This window comes from Anabrus simplex, chromosome 1, assembly GCF_040414725.1.
Source record: "Anabrus simplex isolate iqAnaSimp1 chromosome 1, ASM4041472v1, whole genome shotgun sequence".
NCBI classification, from domain to species: domain Eukaryota; kingdom Metazoa; phylum Arthropoda; class Insecta; order Orthoptera; family Tettigoniidae; genus Anabrus; species Anabrus simplex.
This window is the reverse complement of record NC_090265.1, coordinates 1,575,685,286-1,575,710,862: the sequence shown is the minus strand read 5'-3', so window position 1 is coordinate 1,575,710,862 and position 25,577 is coordinate 1,575,685,286. Positions and strand designations below refer to the sequence as shown.

The window sequence follows — 25,577 nt, the reverse complement described above, 5'->3', positions numbered from 1 at the left end:
AAATCCTTCAGGAAGTGGACTGGCATCCACATCTTTACGCACATTGAGGTGGTGCGAATGTTGAAACTCACACCTTCGAGTTTTGACTCAAGTCAAAGTTTTGTCACTTTCAAAATGGCAGCCAAAGTCATTCTTTTGCACATGACCAAGTGTAACCTCTGAATAATTCATAGTAGATGTGTGTGACCAGAAAATAATGTTTAATATAACCCACTGGTCTGAAATACAAAGCTTCAACTAACATTTGTTTTAGAAAGAGTGTGATCTGCAATAATAGCTCCAGTGCAAATGTTTTTACCTTTATTGTCTAGTGTTTTCCACACCTTTCAATACATTGTTGTTATTTTATAAGCCACAGTGGAAAACGTTTCATTATTTGTTCTCTCATATTTTTCATACTTTTTAGTACTCTCATCTTCAGAAAAGGTAGCCTCGATATAGCTTTCACTATATACCTGCACATACACAATGTAAAATGCACTCATTTAAAAATCAACATATAAGTGTTTTCATATCTCTGTCGGATAATTTTTACTATATTTGTGTATTCAATAGTACGTTTTCTCGTTTAACACGATCTCTTTCCTTGTTGCCTGAGGAAACTTCTAGCAAAATTTTCTGGTATTTCACAATCTGAAGTATCAATAATCAACAAACGAGCTGGTGTTATATCATTACTGTAAATTTTGACAACTATTTATATACAAAGAATAACAAGATCAACTGTGAAAACTAAAATTTTTCTGACACAATGAAGGTCAATTCTATGAAAAATTTTAAAGAAGATATTCACAATCTTCTCACTCCTTCTAACTACCTTGACACTGGCAAGTGCCTTATTTTGAAATACAATCAGCAGCAGACACTAGAGATAGCAAGCACAGTTAGCATGTTGGGTAATTACCCAAGCTCACAGATAAGGCATGTGATATTGCACATGTTGAAAAATAGATAAAAGGAACTGACGTTGCAAGTAAAGTTATATTTTATGCAACAAATTTACCTAAAATTATTATGATATTACAGTAGTAGATATGACAGTATTATGATAACACAGTGATGGTGATCGCTGTTTTAAAAGAAAAAATATAATATGATTATCTGTACATCATGATCTACTGTATTTACACAATTATAATATACACCTGTTCTGAAAAAATGTCAGCTTGAAAACTGGAGTACACATGATTTTCACAGAAAGACTAGAACAAATTCATATTATGTGCTATATATGATGGGAGTCATTAAGACAGGTGCAAGTGACGTGGCAAGAACTATGTTAATTAGAAGAAAAAACAATAACAGAAAATTGATGAAGATAATGAAGGATAAAGAATGAAGCTAAGCGTTTCTGTGTGAGTGATCAGAAAAGATGATGGGGGTAGAGCACAAAATATGTAACCCACCTGGGTGTCACATATTTGGTCTTAAATTTTTTATGAAGTCTTTCTCAAGAAAAGTTAAAATAAATGTTTGTAGATTACTCACAAAATAATAAGTTATTTGACAAAAGATATGGCTGGGATGACAGAAGAATAAAATCAGTAAATGATTACTTTCTGGTGGAAAGGACAAATCACAGACAGTTGAAGGATATAACAGCTTCACCAGGAGAAGCATTCGATGGAGATAATAGGGTTGTGATAGCAAAAATGAGAGTGGGGGAAAATATAACAGAGATAAGAAATAGTAAAATGAAAGTGTAGAAATTAAAAGATAAGAAAATACAGGAAGAATTTCTGGAGAGACTGATATAACAAATTCCAGTTACTGACGTAGGAAATGTGGAAGATGAATGGTCTAACTTTAAAAGGGCATTTGTAAGAGCGGCAGAGTGTCTGTGGTGGAACATCGATGAGACTGAAAGAAAAGGAAACACCGTGGTGGAATGAGAAGGTGAGAGAAGCAGTGAAAGAAAAGAAAGCATGGCAAGAATGGAATAGAGATAAGAAAGAAAGCAAAAGAAAGTATCTTGATAATAAAAAGAAATCTAAGAAAGTGATAAGAAGAAAATTTGGGAAGAATTTACACAAAGGATGGAAACTAAGGGAGCTGGCAGAAAAAAATATGCTGTATGGAATTATACAAAGTAATAGGAAAGAAAGAAGAGCCTCCGTGGCTCAGACGGCAGCGCGTCTGCCTCTCATCGCTCGATACTGTGGTTCAAATCCCGGTCACTCCACGTGAGATTTGTGCTGGACAAAGCGGAGGCGGGACAGGTTTTTCTCCGGGTACTCCAGTTTTCCCTGTCATTGTCATTCCAGCAACACTCTCCATTATCATTTCATAGCATCTATCAGTCATTAATTAATCATTTTGGGAGTGGCGACCCCATTGTACTACTAGCCTATATATGATTCATTCATTACATCCCTGATCCGTTCAAAGACTGGAAAACAGGTTGCAGGTTTTAATTTTCGATAGGAAAGAAAGTGTTTATACAAAGCTGATGAAAGAGGAAGGTGGAGAGTTGATAACACATCCAGGAGAAATAAAGTACCAGGCGAGTTGGCCGTGTGGTTAGGAGCACACAGCTGTGAGCTTGTATCTGGGAGATAGTGGGTTTGAACCTCACTGTTAGCAGCGCTGAAGATGGTTTTCCATATTCACATCAGGCAAATGCTGGGGCTGTACCTTAATTAAGGCCACAGCCGCTTCCTTCCCATTCCTAAGCCTTTCCTATCCCATCGTCGCCATAAGACCTATATATGTCGGTGCATAGATAGATAGAAATAAAGAGAAGATGGGAGGAGTATTTAGATAAGCTGCTAAATGTGATAAATGTGAGAAACTGTGCAGAGGAGATTGTATGGTGCGATGACTCAACAGCAGAAAATGATATAACAATGTTAGAGGTGGATAGCAGTCTATAAAATTAAAATGGAGAAGGCACCAGGGATGGATGAAAATAGTGTGGAAATGATTATAGCTGCTGGACTTGCTGGACTGCAATGGGTGTACAGATTGTTAAAAGTGCATCCAGAAACAGAAATGTATGCCAGAAGACTGGGGAAAGGGAATAATAATAATAATAATAATAATAATAATAATAATAATAATAATAATAATAATAATAATAATAAAATAATACCAGTCTTTTAAGAAGGGAGACAAAGAAGTGTGTAATAACTAAAGAGGAATTACACACTTATTATAAGTGGCAAAAATATTGGAAAATATATTAGATAGGAGAATGAGAAGAAATGGAGAAAGAGAGTTCAAGAGGAACAGGATGGTTTTAGGAGAGGAAGATCTCCAGTGGACTGAATCTTCAGCATGAAGCAATTAACGGAAAAGAATTGGGAATATGGAAAAGATCTGCTCATGACATTCATAGTTGTAATAAAGGCATATGATTGTGTTCCTAGGGAGAAGACTTGGAAAATCATGGTCAAAAAGAGAATGGGTACACAAACTGTACAAATGGTGCAAGCAATGTACAAAAACTGCATTAGCAGCGTACACTCTGGTTGGAAAGATGGAATGGTTTCGAAATAAAACTGGACTAAGACAGGACAAGGGAGTGTGCTGTCACCTCTTTTGTTTCTAATTGGTTTGGACAAAATTGCAAAGGAGACAAAAGATGCATATGGGAATAAGGAGATGAGGTTATTACTATTTGCAGATAATATTATGGTCTACAGAATGAACAAACAACAACAACAACAACAACAACAACAACAACAACAACAACAACAACAACAACAACAACAACAACAACAACAACAACAACAACAACAACAACAACAACAACAACAACAACAACAACAACAACAACAACAACAACAACAACAACAACAACAACAACAACAACAACAACAACAACAACAACAACAACAACAACAACAACAACAACAACAACAACAACAACAACAACAACAACAACAACAACAACAACAACAACAACAACAACAACAACAACAACAACAACAACAACAACAACAACAACAACAACAACAACACAACTTGATGCACTGAAAAGAGAAAATTGAAAATTATGGTATGAAAATCACATAGAAAAGCAAAACTATACTGATATCAAAAGGGGAAAGACAAGGGAAAGGCACTGTTAAAATTGGTGGTAAAAACCTTGAAATTGTGGACAGTTTAGGGAGTGAATTAATGCAGAATACAAGGGTGGACATGGAGATTAGCAAGATTTTGCTACAGGATAATGCATTCTACCAGAATGTAAGAAACCTTGTCTGGAATAAGGAAGTACCAAGGAAGTGTAAAGAGACAATGTACAAAATGTATTATGCAGCTGAGACCTGGACACTGGCAAGTAAGGAGGAGAGTAGAATTCAAATTAGCAAAATGAAATATCTAAAAAGAATGATAGGAAAGACAGAGTGAAAAACTAAGATGGTTTGGACATGTAAAGATGGAGGAAAAAGTATACCAAAACATATTAAGGAGAAGTTTGAGGGAAAGTTAGCAAGAGGGAGACTTAGAACAAGGATGATCGATTCATTAAAGAGGAGTGCAAGAAGAAGAAACCTGGAATGGGACAAAATTATGGAAAAGGAATGGTAGAATGGAAGGTGGAGAAGGATGATGAATTCTATTGATTCATTTTAGATAAAAAAAGAAACCCATAAGTTGTCCAGGGCAAAATTTGTGTTATTTTTAAGAAATAAAGTACCTATTTTTAAGTCTTCATTAATGTTTCGTTCCGTGTGTGTAGTGCCTGTGAAGAAAGAACATCTCTGTGGGCGCAGACAAAGCAATATCGCCCTGAACCATGCATTTATATGTAATGAAGGGGGACCCATAAAGTGAAATAACTTATTTTCTGAGTAATCTGCAAAAATTTATTTTAACTTTTCTTCAGTTGACTTGATGAACATTTTAAGATGATACATAGCACCCAAGTGGGTTACATATTCTGTGCCCTACCTCCTTTTACAGTAAGGTACGTGTTGATTACAATGTTCAACAAAGTTTACAGAACAATGCAGAAAAAAGATCTTTAAAGATATGCTGGGAAATGACAGATATTCAGAGATGCGATTTTATATCAGGATGTACAGTATGCTGTGTGTTAATCCCATACATTGGTATGCCAAAGGTGATAAATTATCATCTTAATAATATTTATGACTTGGATTACGATGACCATACGGTACGTGTCTGCAAACAATTTTTAATAATAATAATAATAATAATAATAATAATAATAATAATAATAATGTTATTTGCTTTACGTCCCACTAACTACTTTTATGGTTTTTGGAGACACCGAGGTGCCGGAATTTAAGTCCGCAGGAGTTCTTTTACGTGCTAGTAAATCTACCAACATGAGGCTGTCATTTGAGCACCTTCAAATACCACCGGACTGAGCCAGGATCAAACCTGCCAAGTTGGGGTCAGAAGGTCAGCATCTGAACCGCCTAAGCCAGCGATAAATTTTTATGACAACTTAGGACTGTGGATTTTAATTAATTTGTCGATATCAACCTATTTTCATCTTCTTCTTTGGTTGTGGCATTGGTGGTGCAGAAGATTCAGCAGGCTCGTTGTTTGCAGACGTATTAAGTGAATCACCATCTTCAACACAGGAATTATTTCATAAGGTTGGGTCTTCATCGTTCCACTCGTCAATAGGGTCATCTTTCCAATGTTGGCTTTCAGATTCTACAAAATGTTCTCCTTCATCGGGTGATTGTGAATGGACGTCATTGTTGGGGAAATTCATATCCCGATTTTCATTAGCCATGTACCATAATAAAAATTCCATTTGAGCTTGGAATTTTCACAGGTTTGTATCTGAAGCAACAACTCAACTTTTTCTCATACGTCACTGTCATCGTAGAGCACCTCTGTGGTTGTTTTGTTATTTTGCCCAAGTAGATTTGGCCTCGTTACCTGAAATAGTGAAGATTTAGAAAAATGCTATTTGGTCGGGGCGTTGACCTAGAAAGATCTTTTGCCCCTACTTGCATCCTACTTCTAAATGGCGGAAGTGTTAAGTGTTGAATATGAAGAAAGGAATGTTAAGGATGACACAAACACCTAGTCCCCAGGCCAGGGATATTAATCATTTACAATTAAAAACCCCTGACCCGGCCGGGGATCGAACCCGGGGCCGTCAGGTGACAGGCGGACATGTTGCCCCCTACACTGCGGGGCCGGACAATAGAGAAGATGAACATTGATGGGTATTTCTGTGTGAAATATTTGGCATTTGATGATACTTACAAAAGGATTGGCTGCAGTTACAGGATGTAAGATCAAACTATAGTTAAAACTGTGAACGAAGTTTCAAATGCCATTTGGAGAACTATGCAGTCTTTGTTTTTATCACAACCTACAAGAGAATTATGAACTTCAACAGCGTCACATTTTGAATCACTAAGGCATTTTGCACATTGTTTGGCTGCCATCGATGGAAAGAATATTGTGATAAAATAGCCACGTAAATCTGGAGCCTCATTCTTTAGTTACAAACACAACTTCTCCATCGTATTAATGCCAGCTGTCGGCGCACGCTACAGATTCCCATTCACTGATGTAGGATCAATGGGAAGATTCAGTGACAAAAATATTTTTTCAAGTGGTCAGTTGGCCAGAAAATTGGGTAAGGTTATTCTACTATTTCATGAACCTTCTGATCTATCATCCTTATAACATCTATTGCCATATGTTGTGCTGTTTTCACATGACATTTGTCTATAATAACCACGGTTAGAACAGTATGAATCCGGGTGCATGTAATCGAGACCAGCTGGATTAGTCAAACATGGTGCCGGACTAGTTTTGATATGACCATGTATATATACGTCTCGAATGGAGAATATAAATAGCAAGAAAATGGACTAACATTAAGGATTTAATACTGTATAATGTTAGTTATTTTGTGGTAATTTATGTGTCATATGTATCGAAAGGGGGGTAGCAGCCGTTTGGTTGTTGCAAAGGCGGCAGTCTAGATGATTGTCTGGTACGGCCTTGTAATAATACTCAACATGGCTTAACTGTGTTGATACTGCTACATGGCTGAAAGCAACGGGAAACTACAGCCGTTACTAACTCCCGAGGACATGCAGCTCTCTCTGTATGAATGATGTACTGATGATGGCTTCCTCCCGGGTAAAATATTCTGGAGGTAAACTAGTCCCCCATTCAGATCTCCGGGTGGGGACTACACGAGAGGGGGCGATCATCAGGAAGATGGATACTGACATTCTGTGAGTCGGAGCGTGGAATGTTAGTAGTTTGAATTGTTGTGGTAGGTTAGAGAATCTGAAAAGCGAGATGGATGGACTCAAGTTAGATGTAGTTGGTATAAGTGAGGTACGTTGGCAGGAAGAACAGGATTTTTGGTCAGGCGACTACCGAATTATCAACACAAAATCAAACAGGGGAAATGCAGGAGTTGGTTTAATAATGAATAAGAAAATACGGCAGCGGGTAAGCTACTACGACCAGCATAGTGAAAGAATTGTCGTCAAGATAGACACGAAACCAATGCCCACCACAATAGTGCAGGTCTATATGCCTACTAGTTCAGCGGATGATGAGGAAATTGAAAGAATATATGAAGAGAGAGAAGATTTAATACAATACGTAAAAGGTGACGAGAATCTAATTGTGATGGGAGACTGGAATGCAGTGGTAGGCCAAGGAAGAGAAGGTAATACAGTAGGAGAATTTGGATTGGGTCAATGGAACGATAGAGGAAATCGGCTGGTTGAATTCTGCACTGATCATAATTTAGTCCTTGCCAATACTTGGTTCAAACACCACAGACGATGCCTGTATACGTGGATGAGACCTGGAGACACTGGAAGGTATCAAATAGACTTCATTATGATTAGGCAGAGATCCAGAAACCAGGTGTTGGATTGCAAAACATTCCCAGGAGCAGACGTGGACTCTGACCACAACTTGTTGGTCATGAAATGCCATCTGAAGTTGAAAAAATTGAAGAAAGGAAAGAATGCAAAGAGATGGGATCTAGACAAGTTGAAAGAAAAGAGTGTGGGGGATTGTTTCAAGGAACATGTTGCACAAGGGCTAAATGAAAAGGCTGAAGTGGCCTCCACCATATGCACTAGCCATGCGTCTTGGTAGGTGTGCTAGGTACCAACTGATGAACCCAACCTAGCACACGGGGGCGAAACGCTGGCAACCAGGAATGAGTTAGGTGAAAAATTTATAATGTCCAACAACGGACCATTTATATTCGTATTATAAATTTACTTATTCGGGACAAATATTTCAGATTCCCTATGGGAATTAACATCTATATCATCTGATGGCCAAGCAGGCATCAATTTTTGGTAGTGGGACAAAGTCTCTCATAGTGCATTGGCACTGCCGGTGGCTTCAAGTAGCCTACGCAGTGGTCTCCATCGTATGCAATAGCCATGCGTTTTGGTAGGTGTGCTAGATACCAAATGACGAACCCAACCTAGCACACGGGGGTGAAACGCTGGCAACCAGGAATGAGTTAGCTGGAAAATTTATAATGTCCAATAACGGACCATTTATATTGGTATTATAAATTTACTCATTTGGGACAAATATTTCAGATATCCTAAGGGAACATGGAATATTATTAAAGAAATTGGAGGGAATAGGATTGGACGTAAGGGTTACACGTTGGATAAAAACATTTCTAAATTCAAGGGTTCAGAAAGTCAAAGTAGGAAATAATGTATCTCAGGAAGAGAAAGTTTGGAAGGGAATTGCACAGGGTAGTATAATCGGTCCGTTACTTTTCTTAATATATGCAAATGATTTAGGGAACAATATAACATCAAAAATAAGATTGTATGCAGATGACATAATTGTTTATAGGGAAATAAACAACATTGAGGATTGTTCAGAATTACAAAGGGACCTTGAAAGTATCCAACAATGGGTTGAAGAAAATAATATGAAGGTTAATGGAGGCAAATCAACTGTTGCAACTTTTACAAACAGGAGCTTTAAAACTGAATTTGAATATACTTTGGATGAGGTAGTTATCCCAAAAGATGGCAAGTGCAAATACTTAGGTGTGAGATTTGAAAGTAATTTGCACTGGAAGGGTCATATTGATGATATTGCTGGGAAAGCATACAAATCGTTACATGTCATAATGAGGCTACTTAAAGGATGCAACAAAGAATTAAAAGAAAAAAGTTACTCAAGTATGGTTCGTCCATTATTGGAATATGCAAACAGTGTTTGGGATCCTCACCAAGAATACCTAATAAAAGAACTAGATGGTGTGCAGAGGAAAGCAGCAAGATTTGTAACAGGGGATTTCAGGAGAAAGAGTAGTGTATCAGAAATGTTAAAGGAACTTGGGTGGGAAACTTTAAGTAAGAGAAGGGAGAAAACTAGACTTATAGGATTATATAGAGCCTATACAGGAGAAGCAGCATGGGGAGATATCCATGAGAGGCTTCAGTTGGAAAATAATTATATCGGCAGGACTGACCACAAATATAAAATTAGAAGGAATTTTAGCAGAAGCGATTGGGGTAAATTTTCATTCACTGGGAAGGGTGTGAAGGAGTGGAACAGTTTACCAGGGGTAGTGTTTGATCCTTTTCCAAAATCTGTACAGATATTCAAGAAGAGAATAAACAGCAACAGAGAAAATAAATGAAGTGTTAGAGGGCATCTGACCAGTGCAGGTTATTGTAAATAAAAAAATGTGTGTGAATAAATTAATTCCATCCCCTGGTCTAAGGAGTTTGGACAGCCAAAGTAGGGGACTGCCTGTAGGGGTGAAGTACAGTGGGGACTTCGAGGGCCCTGGGACCGCTACAGTAGCTGTGAAGGCCCTTCAGGAACTCTGAAAAGTGGTGGCAAAAGGGGCTCTGGTTAAGACGCAGCAGGTCGTTATGCTACTTAGAATCCAGAACGGGTTAAAAAAAAAAAAAAGTAAAATAAATGCAATGTAAATATTAATCTTATACCAGTTGTATAATATCATTTGAAGTAATTCCACATACTGTATATCAGTTGACTATATTTGTAAGTAGTACAGGAGATATTATAAGTAGAATTTTGTAAACAATATAAATTTATTAAGGATGAGCTGTGTGTTTAATAGAAAACATTGTTAGCGTAAATTGTATAATATTGTATTATAGGAAAATTTTCTTCTCTTGTTAATTTAATATTAGTGCTTGACAATAATGTATTTTAATGTACCATTTGCCACCGAGGTAGACACCTCATTTGCAAATAAAGAGATTTTGATTTGATTTTGATCTATATCAAATTGGCTAAATTTGACGAGAGGAAGAGATTGAATGATAGGACACATCTTAAGACATCCAGGACTTCTTCAGTTGGTTTTTGACGGAAGTGTAGGTGGTAAGAACGGTAGGGGTAGACCAAGGTATGAATATGACAAGCAGATTAGAGCAGATGTAGAATGCAATAGTTACGTAGAAATGAAAATGTTATCACAGGATAGGGTGGCATGGAGAGCTGCATCAAACCAGTCTATGGAGTGATGACTCAAACGACAGCAATATGTACTGTAGTTAGCTAATTTCATAAGACAAAACCAAAGGAGATATATAAATGAACACCACATATGGTAATGTAATAAAGTTATGAAAATGCGATCGTGGCGGCTCATATGTCGTGACTATCAAAGCTGTATTCCTTGAACTAGCAGTAGATGGTATATTGAGGTAAAGATTCCTTTATATGTCACTGTTTAGTTGAAAAATAGTAAAGCAGATGATTATTGAGTGTAAAATATAGAGAAAAGCTTTCAAGAAGATAATGTTAAGATTGACGACAAGCAGAATGATTGGCACTAACTAATAAAAGTAAACTGTTGTATTCACGTTAAATAAGATCAACAAAGATTGTTTCCGGCTCATTCTACTCAAGGAGAATATATGCTGAATTTGAATATAAATAAGAGTAAAGAAATGGAAGGCTACAATGTGAAGGTGAGCCCCAATTGTCGTAAGCCTTGAGGATACGAAGAGGAGATACTGAGCCATGAGCAACCTAAACCCTGGCCTGCAAGTCGGTAATCTTTGTCATTTGCTTGTGATATAATGTTCTTTTGGTAGTTTATTTTTCTTTTATCTTTGTAGACGTAGTATGTGATTTCCAGTGGATTTAGATGTCCTGAAGTAGTTCAATCTAGTAAGGAGCAAACATATAATAAGCAATGACGAGTGTTATTAATAATTAAGGTATTGCGATACGTACTTATTCGAGTGTTGCAGTCTAAATTAACTTTTTTTTAAACAAGCGTGTTCGTGGAGATGAGTTATTTATAAGGTTAAACCTATTCAATACTAATTACGTGCTGTATAGATGTTATTCACAACATTTATTCGACATGGGACTGGTTTCGACATTTAAATGTCATCATCAGCCATAAAACAAATCACAAATAAATGAGCAAGGACATATAATTAAAACTGGTGTAGTGACACATTGAAATATGTATATTAAAAGTCTTTACACATCCATTCACACCATGTGTCAAACAAACCATTAAAACAAAAGAGAAACAGCATAATAAAACTGGCGCAGTGACACATTAACACATTTTATTGCGATAATTCAACCTCGATAGATCTAATAGTGGTTAATATAATTAATTATTGTTGAACTGTGCAATGAAAACGCGTGCGACGTGTATTGGTTTCATTACAATTTATATCAATATTCTTTAAAGGCTTGGTTTCTCAGAACCGACGCATCCAAGGTGTGAGGTCCGAAGCCTGCCTCGCACAAATCCAGACTACACGACCTTATGCAAGTGGTTTCTCAAGCTGCGCGGTGTGCAGTCTGAGCAACTTCGCAGTGAGACTTCGCAGCGCCACTGCGCACTGATTTGTCCTGCCAGATTTGTGCGAGGCGACAGCAGTGTGAGGCAACATTGTTTCTGTTCTTCTTTTCACTGTTTTAAGCAACACAATGAGCTTTACGGACGAAATGGACAAGGAACTGATTGAAGAAGTTTGAATGCACCCAGTGTTGTATAACTTACAACACAAGAGCTACAAAAACAACGTTGTGAAAGACAACTTATGGAAAATGATATCACTGAAGTTGGATAGAACAGGTAATAAATGTTGTTAGTTTTATGTATTATACAATGGTTTTGAGAAGGAAAGAGTTCATAAAAAAAGAAACTAAAAAACAGAGATACCAAATGATTAATGTTAATTTACTGTCATTTGGAACCTCCGTTCTTGGGATTCTTTGATTTTTCATTGATGTGGCAGCTGCCTCTGTGGATCAGTGGTAGAGTGTCTATTATTATTATTATTATTATTATTATTATTATTATTATTATTATTATTGATGTTACTTATAACAAATATAATGAATTCAGTTCCAAAGATTAAATAATTAACAGATTTAGAAATGATATATCAACCAATGAATCCATTCCTTTAATATCAAATATGTCAATATATTTCATTTTACAAAATTTGAGTTCAGTCTTGTTCATTTAATACAATTACATGTTTTATTTTAATAACGATGTTCATTCCATTATTATGCAAACTGGGTCACAGAAAAAGTAAACTATAGCTCAACAAATGTTTGTTCGTTAGAAAAAACTTTCACTCCACCCTCTTAGCATATTCTCTGTGCCATGCCAATTCTCCCTGCAGCTACAAAAGTATTGCTTGAAGCTGTCTCTTATCATGAAAGCATCATGTGTAGAATTTCCTCCATTGTCAGCTGCCAGAGGAATCATGTTGTCTTCTGGTAATTCCAAATTGTCAATAAAGTGTTCATTTGGGCAAGGAATTCGCTCATTCCGGAAAAGGTTGTGGAGGATACAGGCTGACATCACAAGATCATCAACAGTTTCCATTGATACTGCTATAGCGGTGAAGAAAACCCTCCAGTACTGACACACAATCCCATAGGTGTTTTCAGTTGTTCTCCTAGCCCGGCTGTGCCTCAAGTTGAATATACGCTTTTCCTCATCATGCCGCGATTGCTTTTGTGGATAGGGTCTCATCATTGTAGTAGTCAAACCGAATACCTTATCACCAACAATGACGTGTGGCAAAACTTTGGAGACTTTTCTCAGTTCCAGGTAATGCACTGGGTTGAGGAAAAGGGAATGTTCCTTCGGTTATCATTCTGTACAACTGAGATTTGTTAAATATTCCAGTATCGCCTTCTTTCCCGTATGAACCAACATCAACAAACAAGTATTTGTAGTTGTGGTCTACCAAAGCTAGCAGGACTTGAGAAAAGTATCCTTTATACTGAAACACAGTGACCCAGTCTTGTTGGGACATTTTTCTCGTATGTGTTTGCCATTGATTGCACCACAGCAGTTTGGGTAATTCCACTTGTTAAAAAAACCCATTTGAAACTACTTTCAACACCTCCTCAGTGAGCATAGGTACGGCCTCATTCTTCAGTCTGCAGGAAATTGCTCTCAGTGTCCCCCTACCAATGCAACTTATCCAGCTATGCGTGATTCTGAACTGGAAGGCTAGTGATTTGAACGATTCTCCCATTGAGAGGTACCTGTGAAAAAGGAAGAGCTATCAGCTGTTTATTTAGTGGTGGTGAATGTTAGTGGCAGATGAAGTTTAGCCCACAAAACTATTAAATAAAAACAGTATAATATATTTCAAATGTAAATCTTAAAAGTTGTTTGTAGTAGTTGTTTAGTTAAACTGATGTTTGTTTCCTCCCCAGAAAATGAGTGCAAAACGAGGTGGCGATCGATCCGAGATACCAACAGAAAAATCAAGATAAAGGGGAAATACAAAACTGGTTCTGCAGCACCATCGAAATCAAAGTACAACGCAGCCAAATTTGCTTTCCTCGACATGGTGTCTTGTGGTAGTGATAGTTATTTTAATAGGGGAGAATGCCCTAGGTGTCTACTGATATGCCACAAAATGTTCATAATTTAATTGTATATTCATCATCTCATACATTCGCCAAATCTCAATGGATAAACCTTGGCGGTGTCAAAAAGGAAATTTTTCAGTTCAAATATTTAGTAAAGTTTTCTTCTTGTTGTTGCAGAACTGTATTGTCATTACCAGAGAAGACTGCGAATGAGCACGAGAGCCAACATAGCGACGCTGAAGAGTGTGAAAAGTGGAAGGAAGAACTAGGTACCGAGGACAATGAATAAAATTTTCATGAGAAAAGAACTTGTAGTGGGGAAGCAGATTGCCATGGAAATCCATCTCACAAAAAAAAGGAAGGCCATCTTTTTTAAGGATCGAGCACTTGATGAGATAAAACAGGGCCGTGAAAGTAGGATGGCTATTACGAAGCAAATATTAGCTATTAAATCAGGACACAAAGAAGATCATCCTGTGATAGACTTTTTCAAAAGTATGGCAAAGATGGTGATGGAATTTTCTCCTGAGCTCATAGCCGAAACGCGGATGAAAGTTTGCCAAATTGTAACGGAAATGGAGATACGGCATCTGTACCAACAATAAACCACTTCATCCACGATGTTGTCAACACCCAATAGTTTCGAGGATACTAACTCTGTTATCACCGGATTGTCACCTGGTTCATCGTCAGTTCAAGATGAAGTATCGACTGAACTGTCCCACTACATCAATTCACCCTGACTGCAATCCATATTATAAACAATAGCTGACAATCTTTCTTTAAGAGCTTTGTGATAATTTAAGGTAAATTCACTAATTATAATAATCTGTAATTGCTCATTTTCCAGAAATAATCTTGTAGGCTATTGTAAAAACATGTTCATACTTGTACCTCAGGAAATTCTTGGCATAAAAAATCTGTGGAAATTAAAATATACTCGTACTTTTGAAGACGACAAATTAATTTTATTTTAGGAATAATTACCTTAAGATTTACTAAATGATTACACTCACCTTAGTAGTGCGACGTAGGGTCTCTCCTCAGGTGAGATGGTTTTTTTATACCTGTTATTACTCGGTGTCTTCGTAATATCTTCTTTGATAACATTTAAAATCCTTTGAAAAAGGTCCCTTGAGACCGAAAATAACTTCTGAATTTACTTTCACTGTCAATCAAATGGCGTTTTACAAGAATATTGTAGGCCCCCTCAATTTTTCTATTTTTAAATACATCGCTGCCTTCTCCACCAAAACAACACAGGATAATTTTCTCTTCATTATCCGCTTTCTCTTCCAACAGTAGCACACAGGCTGCAAGGATCCACTGAACAAGACATGTGCTCGGCAACTGATTCGCTTCACAGCGTGGGAAACCACGAGCCTCGCACCGTCATTGCGATGAATGTACGCAACGTCGGCCTCGCACTTCGCATGCGTCAGTTCTGAGAAACCAAGCCTTAAGATGTGTTGTTAATATTGGAAGAAGTGTTGATAAGTTTTACAAGGTGTAGGTATTACTTTATGCGAATGCTATGAACCGGATTCTTGAATTAATGGCTTAATATTGTCCAGGGTATAGCTTGTATGTTGTACCTATTTCGAGTATTATATACTATATGGTTTCATACACATATTGTGTAGGGTAAGTCGTGTGTGTAGTGTTGAATTTATGATGAATATTCTACGTGTGTATTTATATTGATTGGTCTATGTTGTGGTGAAATGTTACTGATAATAAGGTATTGATTGATGAGTGATAGTGTCGATACAGATGATAGGTATTTTCATATTGATACTGAATTATTTTACGAAATGTGTCAGAGGCGTATGGTATGTTTAGATGTGACTAGTATGTGTTGATTATTAAGACATGCAGTGCGAGTGAAGTTATTCAAGTCCATATCAGATTTTACTGATATAGGGTAATTAAGGTTAATGCTTGGATCTAAGTGTTATGTTCATATCATACATGCTTGAGGCAATGAGCGTGTGTACTCTCTATTTCTATACATATTTGTGAGAATATCGATAAGACAGAGGTCATGATTTCCACTCGTGAACAACTGTAATTTATAATGTTAGGTTATTACCTGCGAAATTTATATCTTTATATGAATGATCCTCACCACTATATTTTTACTTAATAATGATTGATCTTGAGATGGGATACAAGTGTCATCGTTATTATTAAATGGTTACCAAATACATAACTGCGAGGATAGCTAACCTTTTATTTAAATATTAATTAACTGTAGTTGTTTATGAAATAAGTCATAGTTTGACTTGTAGATTAGATGTTGTATATTTCATTTATTTTATTTCCTAAATATGAATTTGTTTCCTTGGTATCATTTCACATCATTTCATTCATCATATCATATATTATTTTATCAATAGGATAGATCCTCGGAGGTATGTGTGAACATTATTGTGTGTGTGATCTCATATATATGTGTGAGCATCTTCAGGGCAATTTTATTTTAAAGTAGGATGGTTTAGATTCATTCTATTTATTTTTCAATAACGGAAGAACATTATTAATTAGGATCCTGTACCGAAAGCAAATGTGAACTGCAAAGTGATATATATGTAAATCCATAACTGCGATATACGCGATAGAATAATCATGGGTATTGAAAAGTCGTCGTCAGGGAATAGATGAACATATTCAGGTTTACTATGTCAGATAAAATGATATCGCATTGATGATAATTGAAAAGAATAATATAAATATTTATTGTGAACTAGTGTTCGTATAAATATAACAATTGAAACTGGATAGGCGATATGAATTGATGTTCACTGCATTACATTGTGATAGATTTAAATTTAATAATTGATTTTTATTTTAATATTTCACTTTCAAATTTAACTTAACGTTAATTCTTTGGTTTCATCTAAATATGATTTAGGGATTTTAATTGAATAAATACGATCCTATCCAGAATGACTCAGTTGTTGTTTATGTAATGTAGAAATTTTCAACCTTCCATGATAATACAATTTGAAATCATGTTCATTAATATTTATGAGGCGACAGTAATGACACGAGTCTGAGCAATTTGGAGACAATTATCATAATTATATGTGATCATGAGGTATATTAAATGATACAACATTGAGCTTTAAATTAGCCACCATATGAAACTCACTTGCCTGCTGTCATTTCTTGATGGATACAGTACTTTTGCATCCATCTCTTGGCACAGGCCAGAGTAAAGTGCAGCTTCCACCGAAGTCCCAGTCAACATCCATGGCTGTGACAATATGGAAGCTGCTGGGGTATGAGTAGTGCTGAGTAATGACATGCAGAGCACGACTGGTGCGTCTGAGTGTTACGAAAGGTGCTGCTCATAGGGTCAGTCGTGCTGCAATAGTACTTTCTGACCCAGTGAGGAAAGCAATGGCAAACTACCTCACTCCTCATCTTGCCTAGTACGCCTCATTGTGGTGCTGTCATTGGTTTTTGCGGTTTCCGTATAACCGCATAACCTTTAGTGGTGCTATTTGAGGATCCAACCAGCCTCTGGGCTGATGACCTAACAGACAGACGAAACTCACTTGAATGATTTGATAGGTTAAATTTTCAACTTTGGATGTTGATTGCCCAATAGAAGTCTCAATGCAATTCGATTTTATCGTCATTTTTCATCGTAAATCCATTTGGGAATGAATGTACTCATGTTTAATCAGCTTTCCAGCACCCTAGCTAGCTGAGGCGTTCGATTATCTCAATTTAACCTTGTAGTAAGAAGAACCTGTGCAAGACCCTGAGTGCGGAGCTCCATGATACCGACTGTATGGGTGCAACGTTTTTTGTAGGGGATGAGGCATTCCCATTGATACTCAACTTATGAGACCGTACCCAGCTGGAAAGTGTTATGGGAATCAATGCAAATAAGGGTTCAATTACAAGCTTTTATGAGCAAGGCAAACTGTTGAGTGCACATTTGGAATTCTAGCTTCATGATTCCGAATATCCCATTCCAAAAGCCATCTGAAATTATTTTACGTTTCCTTGTTTCGAATGCAATATGTTTAAGATTAAATGGGCAAAAGAGCAGTTGAAGTCTACAGACATTTGATGACAATAATAGGTTGAATGTGTATAGTTTATTTTGCTAATTATGCTAATGTGCATTAATTGAGGAGAGTGTGAATGAAGTTTTGGTATCTTTAGACCCAGGATACTACATGTAATTAAACACATTTAAATGTTAACCTAAAAGTACTCATTCAGTATTCCATCATCATCATCATCATCATCATCATCATCAGTTTTCCACTCCAGTTGCCCGGGTGTGGTTTACGAGCACTCTCCACTTCTCTGTCTGTCCATGTACCACTCTTCTCTCAAGACGACATACCAGCTGACTGCTCTTGTTCCTATGTCCTCTTTCACTTGGTCCAGCCACCTCTTCCTAGGTCTTCCTACCGGTCGTTTTCCGGCCACAACTGTGTGTAGCCATTGTTTTGCTGTCCTTCTATCGTCCATTCGTTTGACATGGCCAAACCATTTCAAACGGGCCCTTGTCACTTTTTCATTCAGGGATGGGTACACATCAGCTTCCTCCCTTATTCTTTCATTCCTTACCCTGTCGTTTTTGTTTTCTGTACCATAGTTCGTAGGAACTTCATTTCTGTAGCTTGTAGTTTGCTATCCACTTGTTGGGTTGTTGTGCAGATTTCTAGGCCATATATTATTATGGGGGTGAAGTATGATTGGAATAGAATCTGCTTTGATCTTAAGGGAACTTGTTCGTTCCAGAGGAGGTTCTGAACTTGATGGTAAAAATGAGCTGATTTTTTAATGTGGTTGTTAATCTCATGCTGTATTCTGTTATTACATGAAATGATGCACCCAAGATATTTATATTGGTCTACTGTTTCCGGCTGTGTACCTTCCAGCATTATTTTTCCTTTCTTCTTCTGCCTGTTGACAGACACAGTAACAGTTTTTGATTTATTTATTGTTAATCCGTGTGCTTTCAAATGTTCATTCCAGGTGTTCAGCCTCTCTTGGACTTCCTTCTCAGTATTTCCCCAAATTACTACATCATCTGCAAATGCAAATGCATTGATGTCCACATTGTTCTTCTGCTTAATTTCTTTCATGATTTCATCCATGACGGTGATAAAAAGTAAGGGCGAAAGGGTAATCTCCTTTAGTATTCCATATACATATGAATTCATATGTTAGATTTTGAACGTACTTACCGTTTGTCAAGTTGAGCTCCTTTGCGATTTTGATCCAAATTACTTGTTTAAGTTTACTTTTCGTGTATTTGGAATGGCCGGTGTTGCATATCACTGTGTGGTTACAAACTACTTCAAACAATTTCTCTCCGGTTGATTTTATTTATTCAGTTCACACACAAACACTTGGCTATGTGACTGGAGAGCGCGTCACATGTTTCCTGTGTCAGATCTACCAGTGTGATACAGTCAACGCCCGGTGCAGTACTGCAATGCTCTGCTCTGCATCTCAATTCGCGGTGTTCAGTGTCCAAAGATGGAGTCTCAGAACCTGAGCTGCCCTGACCACGCCACCTGTGCGCCAATATGCGCCCGGCCTTACAGAATTATATGTTGTATGATCTTGGGAGCCTTGACAACTGGTTCGCTGACAATAAATTATTCATTAATAAAAGTAAATTTTCTTTTTTTTTTCTTTTCATAAGCAGTTTGTTCGCGTTGATAGGTGTGAAGCAATACAGTTTAAAAACATCCAACTAACCAAGGTGAATAACTATTTGGGATTGATAATTGACTCAGTTGGTGTGAGATGCTCACATTAATTATATCATTTAAAAAAAAATCTCTTAACTCAATGGTGCCATGCAAAGATTGCGCTATCCAGCTTCTATTTCTCTCAAGAAAGGTATTTATCATTCAATGATCTTATTCCACTGCTTTTCCCCACATCTGTGGGGTTGCGGGTGCGAACTGAGTCGCACATGTGGATTTGGCCCTGTTTTATGACCGGATGCCCTTCCTGACGCCAACCCTATATGGAGGGATGTAACTTTTTTTCCTACTTGCTTCACGTCGCACCGACACAGAAAGGTCTTACGGCAATGATGGGACAGGAAAGGGCTAGGAGTGGGGGAAGGAAGTGGCCGTGGCCTTAATTAAGGTACAGCCCCAGCATTTGCCTGGTGTGAAAATGGGAAACCACGGAAAACCATCTTCAGGGCTGCCAACAGTGGGATTCGAACCTACTGTCTCCCGAATACTGGATACTGGCCGCACTTAAGCGACTGCAGCTATCGAGCTGGGTAGGGATGTAATTATTATTGTGTGTTTCTGTGGTGGTTGGCAGTATAGTGTGTTGTCTGAATATGAAGAGGAAAGTGTTGGGACAAACACAAACACCCAGTCCCCAGGCCAGAAGAATTAATCAGACGTGATTAAAATCACCAACCCGGGACCCTCTGAACTGAAGGTCTCAACGCTGACCATTCAGCCAATGAGTCGGACATTTATCATTCAATGATACATTGTTGTTTTCAATACATGTGTCATTTGGGGTTGGTGCAAAAAAAAAAAGATCTCTTACAACTCCATGTCTTGCAAAATAATGCTGTTAGAAAATTTTATGGCCTTGACTATTCTGTTAGAACTAATAGTATTTTTAAGGACACTTAAATACTAAAAATTGATCCTGCAATGCAATATAATGCTAAACTCTTCATTTGGAACTGGTACACATGGTAGAATTCATAAACTTTAAATTAACCAGTAGTGCTGATGTCCATAACTACAATACAAGAACTCTAATAGACTACAATTTTATTCCAGAAAATCTACCAAATATGGATTAAATAGTATTATTCACAACTTACCAAAAGAATACAATGACTTACAAAAACAAATACTTGAAATAAAGAAACCCATCAAAAATTAAAGCCAAGATAAAAAGGTATTTGTTAAATAAAGAATTAAGGTACGCTATATTAATATTTAACTTATGTCTATCCTTTAATTTAGTTATAATAATATCATCACTGATCACTATATTTATATTGTAATTATATACTCTGATGTCGCTGTGTATCTAATGTATATTACTCCCTTCAATGAGCACTTGCCCGTGGGAGTCTTTTTTTTTCTTTCAAAAGAAAAAATGAATACTTGATATTATGATCACAAGAATCTTTTCTTGTGTCAGTAGTGCCATCAAAATTATTTTTTGATGACTGAAGGAGGAGAATGAAATACAAACCTAATTTGAGGTTAAAAAATATTAAATGGAAATTTTATTGTAGCTACCCGAGGAATTAATTTGAAGGAAATTACATAAACACATGCAAGGCTGATTATTTCTAAGCAGTAACTGATATCAGAAATTTCTGAAGCGTTTCATACATAGAAATACAGAACTTACCATGAGCAAGGCCAGTGCTACTTGAAAAAGGGTATCTACACCCTGCAGAAGAAACACGTCCAGAATATGGAATACAAAGTAAAGTGGGAAACGAGCAGTAAACAGCGTGAGGAACCACTGTGAGGCAAACATATGTGATTCCACACCCTTCTCAGAGAAGTGATGCCATAGCTGCGGCAGATGTTCCTGAAGAGAGAACAGCAGTTTGAATACAATACTGTATACACTAACATATTCAACTCCTAATTCTGACCTTCAAATTACAAAAAAAATTAATGAAATGGTAAATTAAAGAGTTGAAAGAGAAAAAATTCATAATTAGATTTTACTTGAAACTAAAATTTAATCATAAACTACTGAAGAATCTGAACTTAATTAGTAACTACACGTAACCTGCACTAGGAACTCCTTTGGTGTAATATAAGCAGGCAATAGTTTTAATATAAAATTAAAAAAAAATAATAATCATTTCCCAAAATCCAGAGCACAGTTAAACTTTTGACGGCTGAATTCTTAGACGAGATCAAATACCCTCAGTTCTGAACTGTTTGACTTACCCTCAATTGTCTGTTTATAAAATACGTTAATTTCAACAATTCATTCATTTAAATTTTCTCATTCACAAAAAAAAAAAGTTCAAAATACAATACTGTATACACTAGATTCTAGAGGATTCTAGAGTCAAATTAGTATTTGGTAAGTTATACATGGGTTTGGCTCCTGGAAGTCATGTACCACTGACACAAATACAGAATCAGATCGTGTGAAAGGCACACTACTACATGAACACTTCTCTTTGTAACCCACAGCACTTCATCACCACTATTACTTTCCAAAATTTCTCCAAAATCTCCCATATTACTTTTACCACAATCAAAATCCATATACAAATTAACCCCTTCTAAAAACAAAATAATTTCTTTAGGGTGAACAATGTTCACATGTGGGAGGCATGATGCACAACACAGTGTTTACATCTGGATAACTGAAGATAAAAGTATTTATTCCACTGTTATCTATAGATAAACATAGATATATAAAATTTGTATTTGTTCACTATTTTATTCTGAATCATCAGAATTGTTTCAAATATGGCTCTGTTATTTTATGACAAATATAAACAGATAAAATCAGTAGTTGAAAACAAAACCAACAGATCCCAGTAGAATACGAGAATGTTTCAAGTTAACTGGGTTTATTCAATGGCAGTACTGAGAGCGCTATGTTTAAATTGAGTTAACTCGACCACAACTCTGACAGACCACTTAGTGGAGATAATGTAAACTTGATTGTATCAGTAAATCAGTGAAAGAGAAGTTATATTTTACTAGAATAACTTAATATAAGCATAATTACTCATCATAAACTGGCCATCATGAAGATGCTAGAGCACTTCCACAAATACCTGTATGGTCAGCAGTTCAATCTACGCACTGACCATTCTGCCTTTTCATGGCTACTGGTACACGATAATGGTCCATCGGTATCACTAAATATGACTGCTTTCTGTACTGTATAAATTTCTCTAATAATATGAAAAGATTCACAAAACTTGAGTGTGTCTACTTGCTAGGTACCATACTACCATACCTCCATTAACCTGTTGAGTTGATATAGCCGCATGTAGAGGTTCTCAAAGCCATCTTTATAAAGGTCTCGAAGTCGATAATCGTACATCAGCTTCACCAAAACACAGAAAGCTTGCTCCTCAGGCATCTGTAAGCAACATTCATAATCAAGACAGTATCCTGCACCCAACAGCACACAAACTTTCTTTATTCCACATTATCTAGATTATAACCCTCCCAATGATTACATACAATGATCTACTTTTGATATACACTAGAGTCTCATTAACCCAAACCCCATTAATCCGAACATCCGGTTAATCCGAACTGAGATATTCAATTTTTTAAAAATCTTATTGAAATGAAAGAACATAATTATTATAGAATGAAGATTTACTTGCATTTTATTAGTTATATTTTACTAGAATAACTTAATATAAGCATAATTACTCATCATAAACCGGCCATCATGAAGATGCTAGAGCACTTCCACAAATATCTGTATGGTCAGCAGTTCAATCTACGCACTGACCATTCTGCCTTTTCATGGCTACTGAACTTTAAAAATCTGGAGGGACAGATAGCTCAGTGGGTGCAACACCTACAGGAATATGACTTTACTGTCAAACAAAAGGGAAGGAAACACTGCAAAGATGATGCCGTATGTCAGAGACTGTGCCCTGAGAACTGCAGCAGCAGAAGGCTGGGACTGTGCCTTCCTGAAGAGAGAGATGCTTGCAGATGGGGACATTGGACAGATCCTGCAAGAAGTCAAGTCGGTTCAGTGACTAGCATGGTAGGACATCGCCGAGCATAGACATATTAGGCTCAGTGAAAGTCCCTTGAAGTCGAAGATGGTCAGTTGACGCACATACAGGAGTTCGCCGATGGCGAGAATAATGTTGACCGAGCTTGATAGCTGCAGTCGCTTAAGTGCGGCCAGTATCCAGTATTCGGGAGATAGTGGGTTCGAACCCCACTGTCGGCAGCCCTGAAAATGGTTTTCCGTGGTTTCCCATTTTCACACCAGGCAAATGCTGGGCTGTATCTTAATTAAGGCCACGGCTGCTTCTTTCCCAGTCCCATCATCGCTATAAGACCTATCTGTGTTGGTGCGACATAAAGCCAATAGAAAAAAAAAATGTTGCCCAGCTGGCAATTCCCAGGGACAGACAGATTGAAGTAGTGGCTTTTCCAGAGTTGGATGCCAGAAATTGCTGTCTGCTTCTAGCCATGGACTATTTCACTAAGTGGCCTGAGGTCTATGCCACCCCCAATTAGGAAGAATCAACAGTAGCCACTGCCCAAGTGAAGGACTTATTTCCGTTGTTCTCGTAACCTGAGAGAGCTACAAAGTGAAAAGAGCAGATCCTCATGAAGAAAGCTCTGCATCATCTCAGTGTACACTAGACCCAAATGACAACTCTCCACCTGCAGTCAGATAGCATGGTAGAGGGATTAGTGAAGACCATTGAGGAACATCTGAGGAAGGTAATATCGGCACACCAGAGGGACTGACATGAGAGAATGGACTCCTTTCTGATGAGCTATCATGGATCCACTCATCAGACAACAGGCACGACACCTGCTAACATGATCTTTGGGAGATAACTACGATGCCATATGACTTAATGTTTGGAACGGCCCTGGACCAAGAACAACTGGTGACAGACTATGCATGGGAGCTAGTGAAGCGGGTCAATGGAATGCACGAGTATGCCCGACACCTGAAGTTAGCTAGCAACTAGATGACAGTCCAGTATGATCTGCAGGTGAATTTGGTAGGATTCACGAAGGTGACAGTGTTACTATACCAACCCATACAGATGAAAGGAAAGTCGCTGAAGCTCCAGGCGCCTTGGAAAGGTCCCTACATCATTATAGCCAGGATGAACAGTGTAGTTTACAGGATTCAGTGGCCTCTTCAGGTGAAAATGATGGTCGTCCACCTAGACCGGCTTGCCCTTATTGTGGACCTACTCAGTTTTTTTTTCTTTACAAGTTTTTTTTACGTCGGACCAACACAGATAGGTCTTATGGCGATGATGGGACAGGAAATGGCTAGGAGCGGGAAGGAGTGGCTGTGGCCGTAATTAAGGTACAGCCCCAACATTTTCCTGGTGTGAAAATGGGAAACCACAAAAAACCATCCTCAGCACTGCCGACTGTGGGGTTCGAACCCACTCTCTCCCAAATACTGGATACTGGCCACACTTAAGCGACTGCAGCTATCAAGCTCGGTGGATCTACTCAGTATGAGCAGCTTTAAGGAGGGAGCACCGTGACAATGAAGGCTGAGGGTGGGGTGGCTGGCAAGAATGCCAGTGAGAGATGATAATTGCGGTGCAGTGGTCAACAATGTAGATGGAACCAACCATGAGCAAAACAACAGCACCAGCAAATTGTTGAGGCTTGAAATTTTTAAAAAAGCGCCTAGAGGAAGCTGGAAGCTGATTGACAATGTACCAGGCACCCAGAATGATGGAAACTACTAGAATTTTCTACTATGGACCTTTATAAAGAGCGCAGCTGGCACACGCCAGTCAGTCTTGTGTGCATCATCTCAAGTGAATGTAAGCAGTTATGAGATGTTCAAGAGTCCATTATGAGTCATCCACTGGGAGAGAGTCCATTATATGGCTACGAGGAGTTCAATGAACCTTGTTTAGCTGTGAACTATTCTGCAAAGCACTGCATTGTGGAGGCCATGTTTGTGACCAGGAGTTTGAAGCGCCAGTGTCCAGCGTGACTGTTCACGTGGATGTGTGTTACGATCATGAGTAAAAACTGTGGCGAGTGGAAAAC

The 25,577-nt window shown here is 37.7% G+C and overlaps 1 protein-coding gene across 5 annotated transcripts in view; it reads right to left on the bottom strand.

Annotated features, from left to right (window-relative positions):
• GAPcenA (GTPase activating protein and centrosome-associated) overlaps positions 1 to 25,577 on the bottom strand; it is a 316,010-nt gene that overhangs the window by 106,893 nt on the left and 183,540 nt on the right. For all 5 annotated transcript variants that reach the window (XM_067138159.2, XM_067138162.2, XM_067138164.2 and 2 more), the window contains 2 exons: positions 22,795 to 22,920; positions 21,205 to 21,390 (listed from right to left, as the gene is read on the bottom strand). In XM_067138159.2, the coding sequence (XP_066994260.2) occupies positions 21,205 to 21,390; positions 22,795 to 22,920 (312 nt within the window). The remainder of the gene's footprint in view (positions 1 to 21,204; positions 21,391 to 22,794; positions 22,921 to 25,577) is intronic.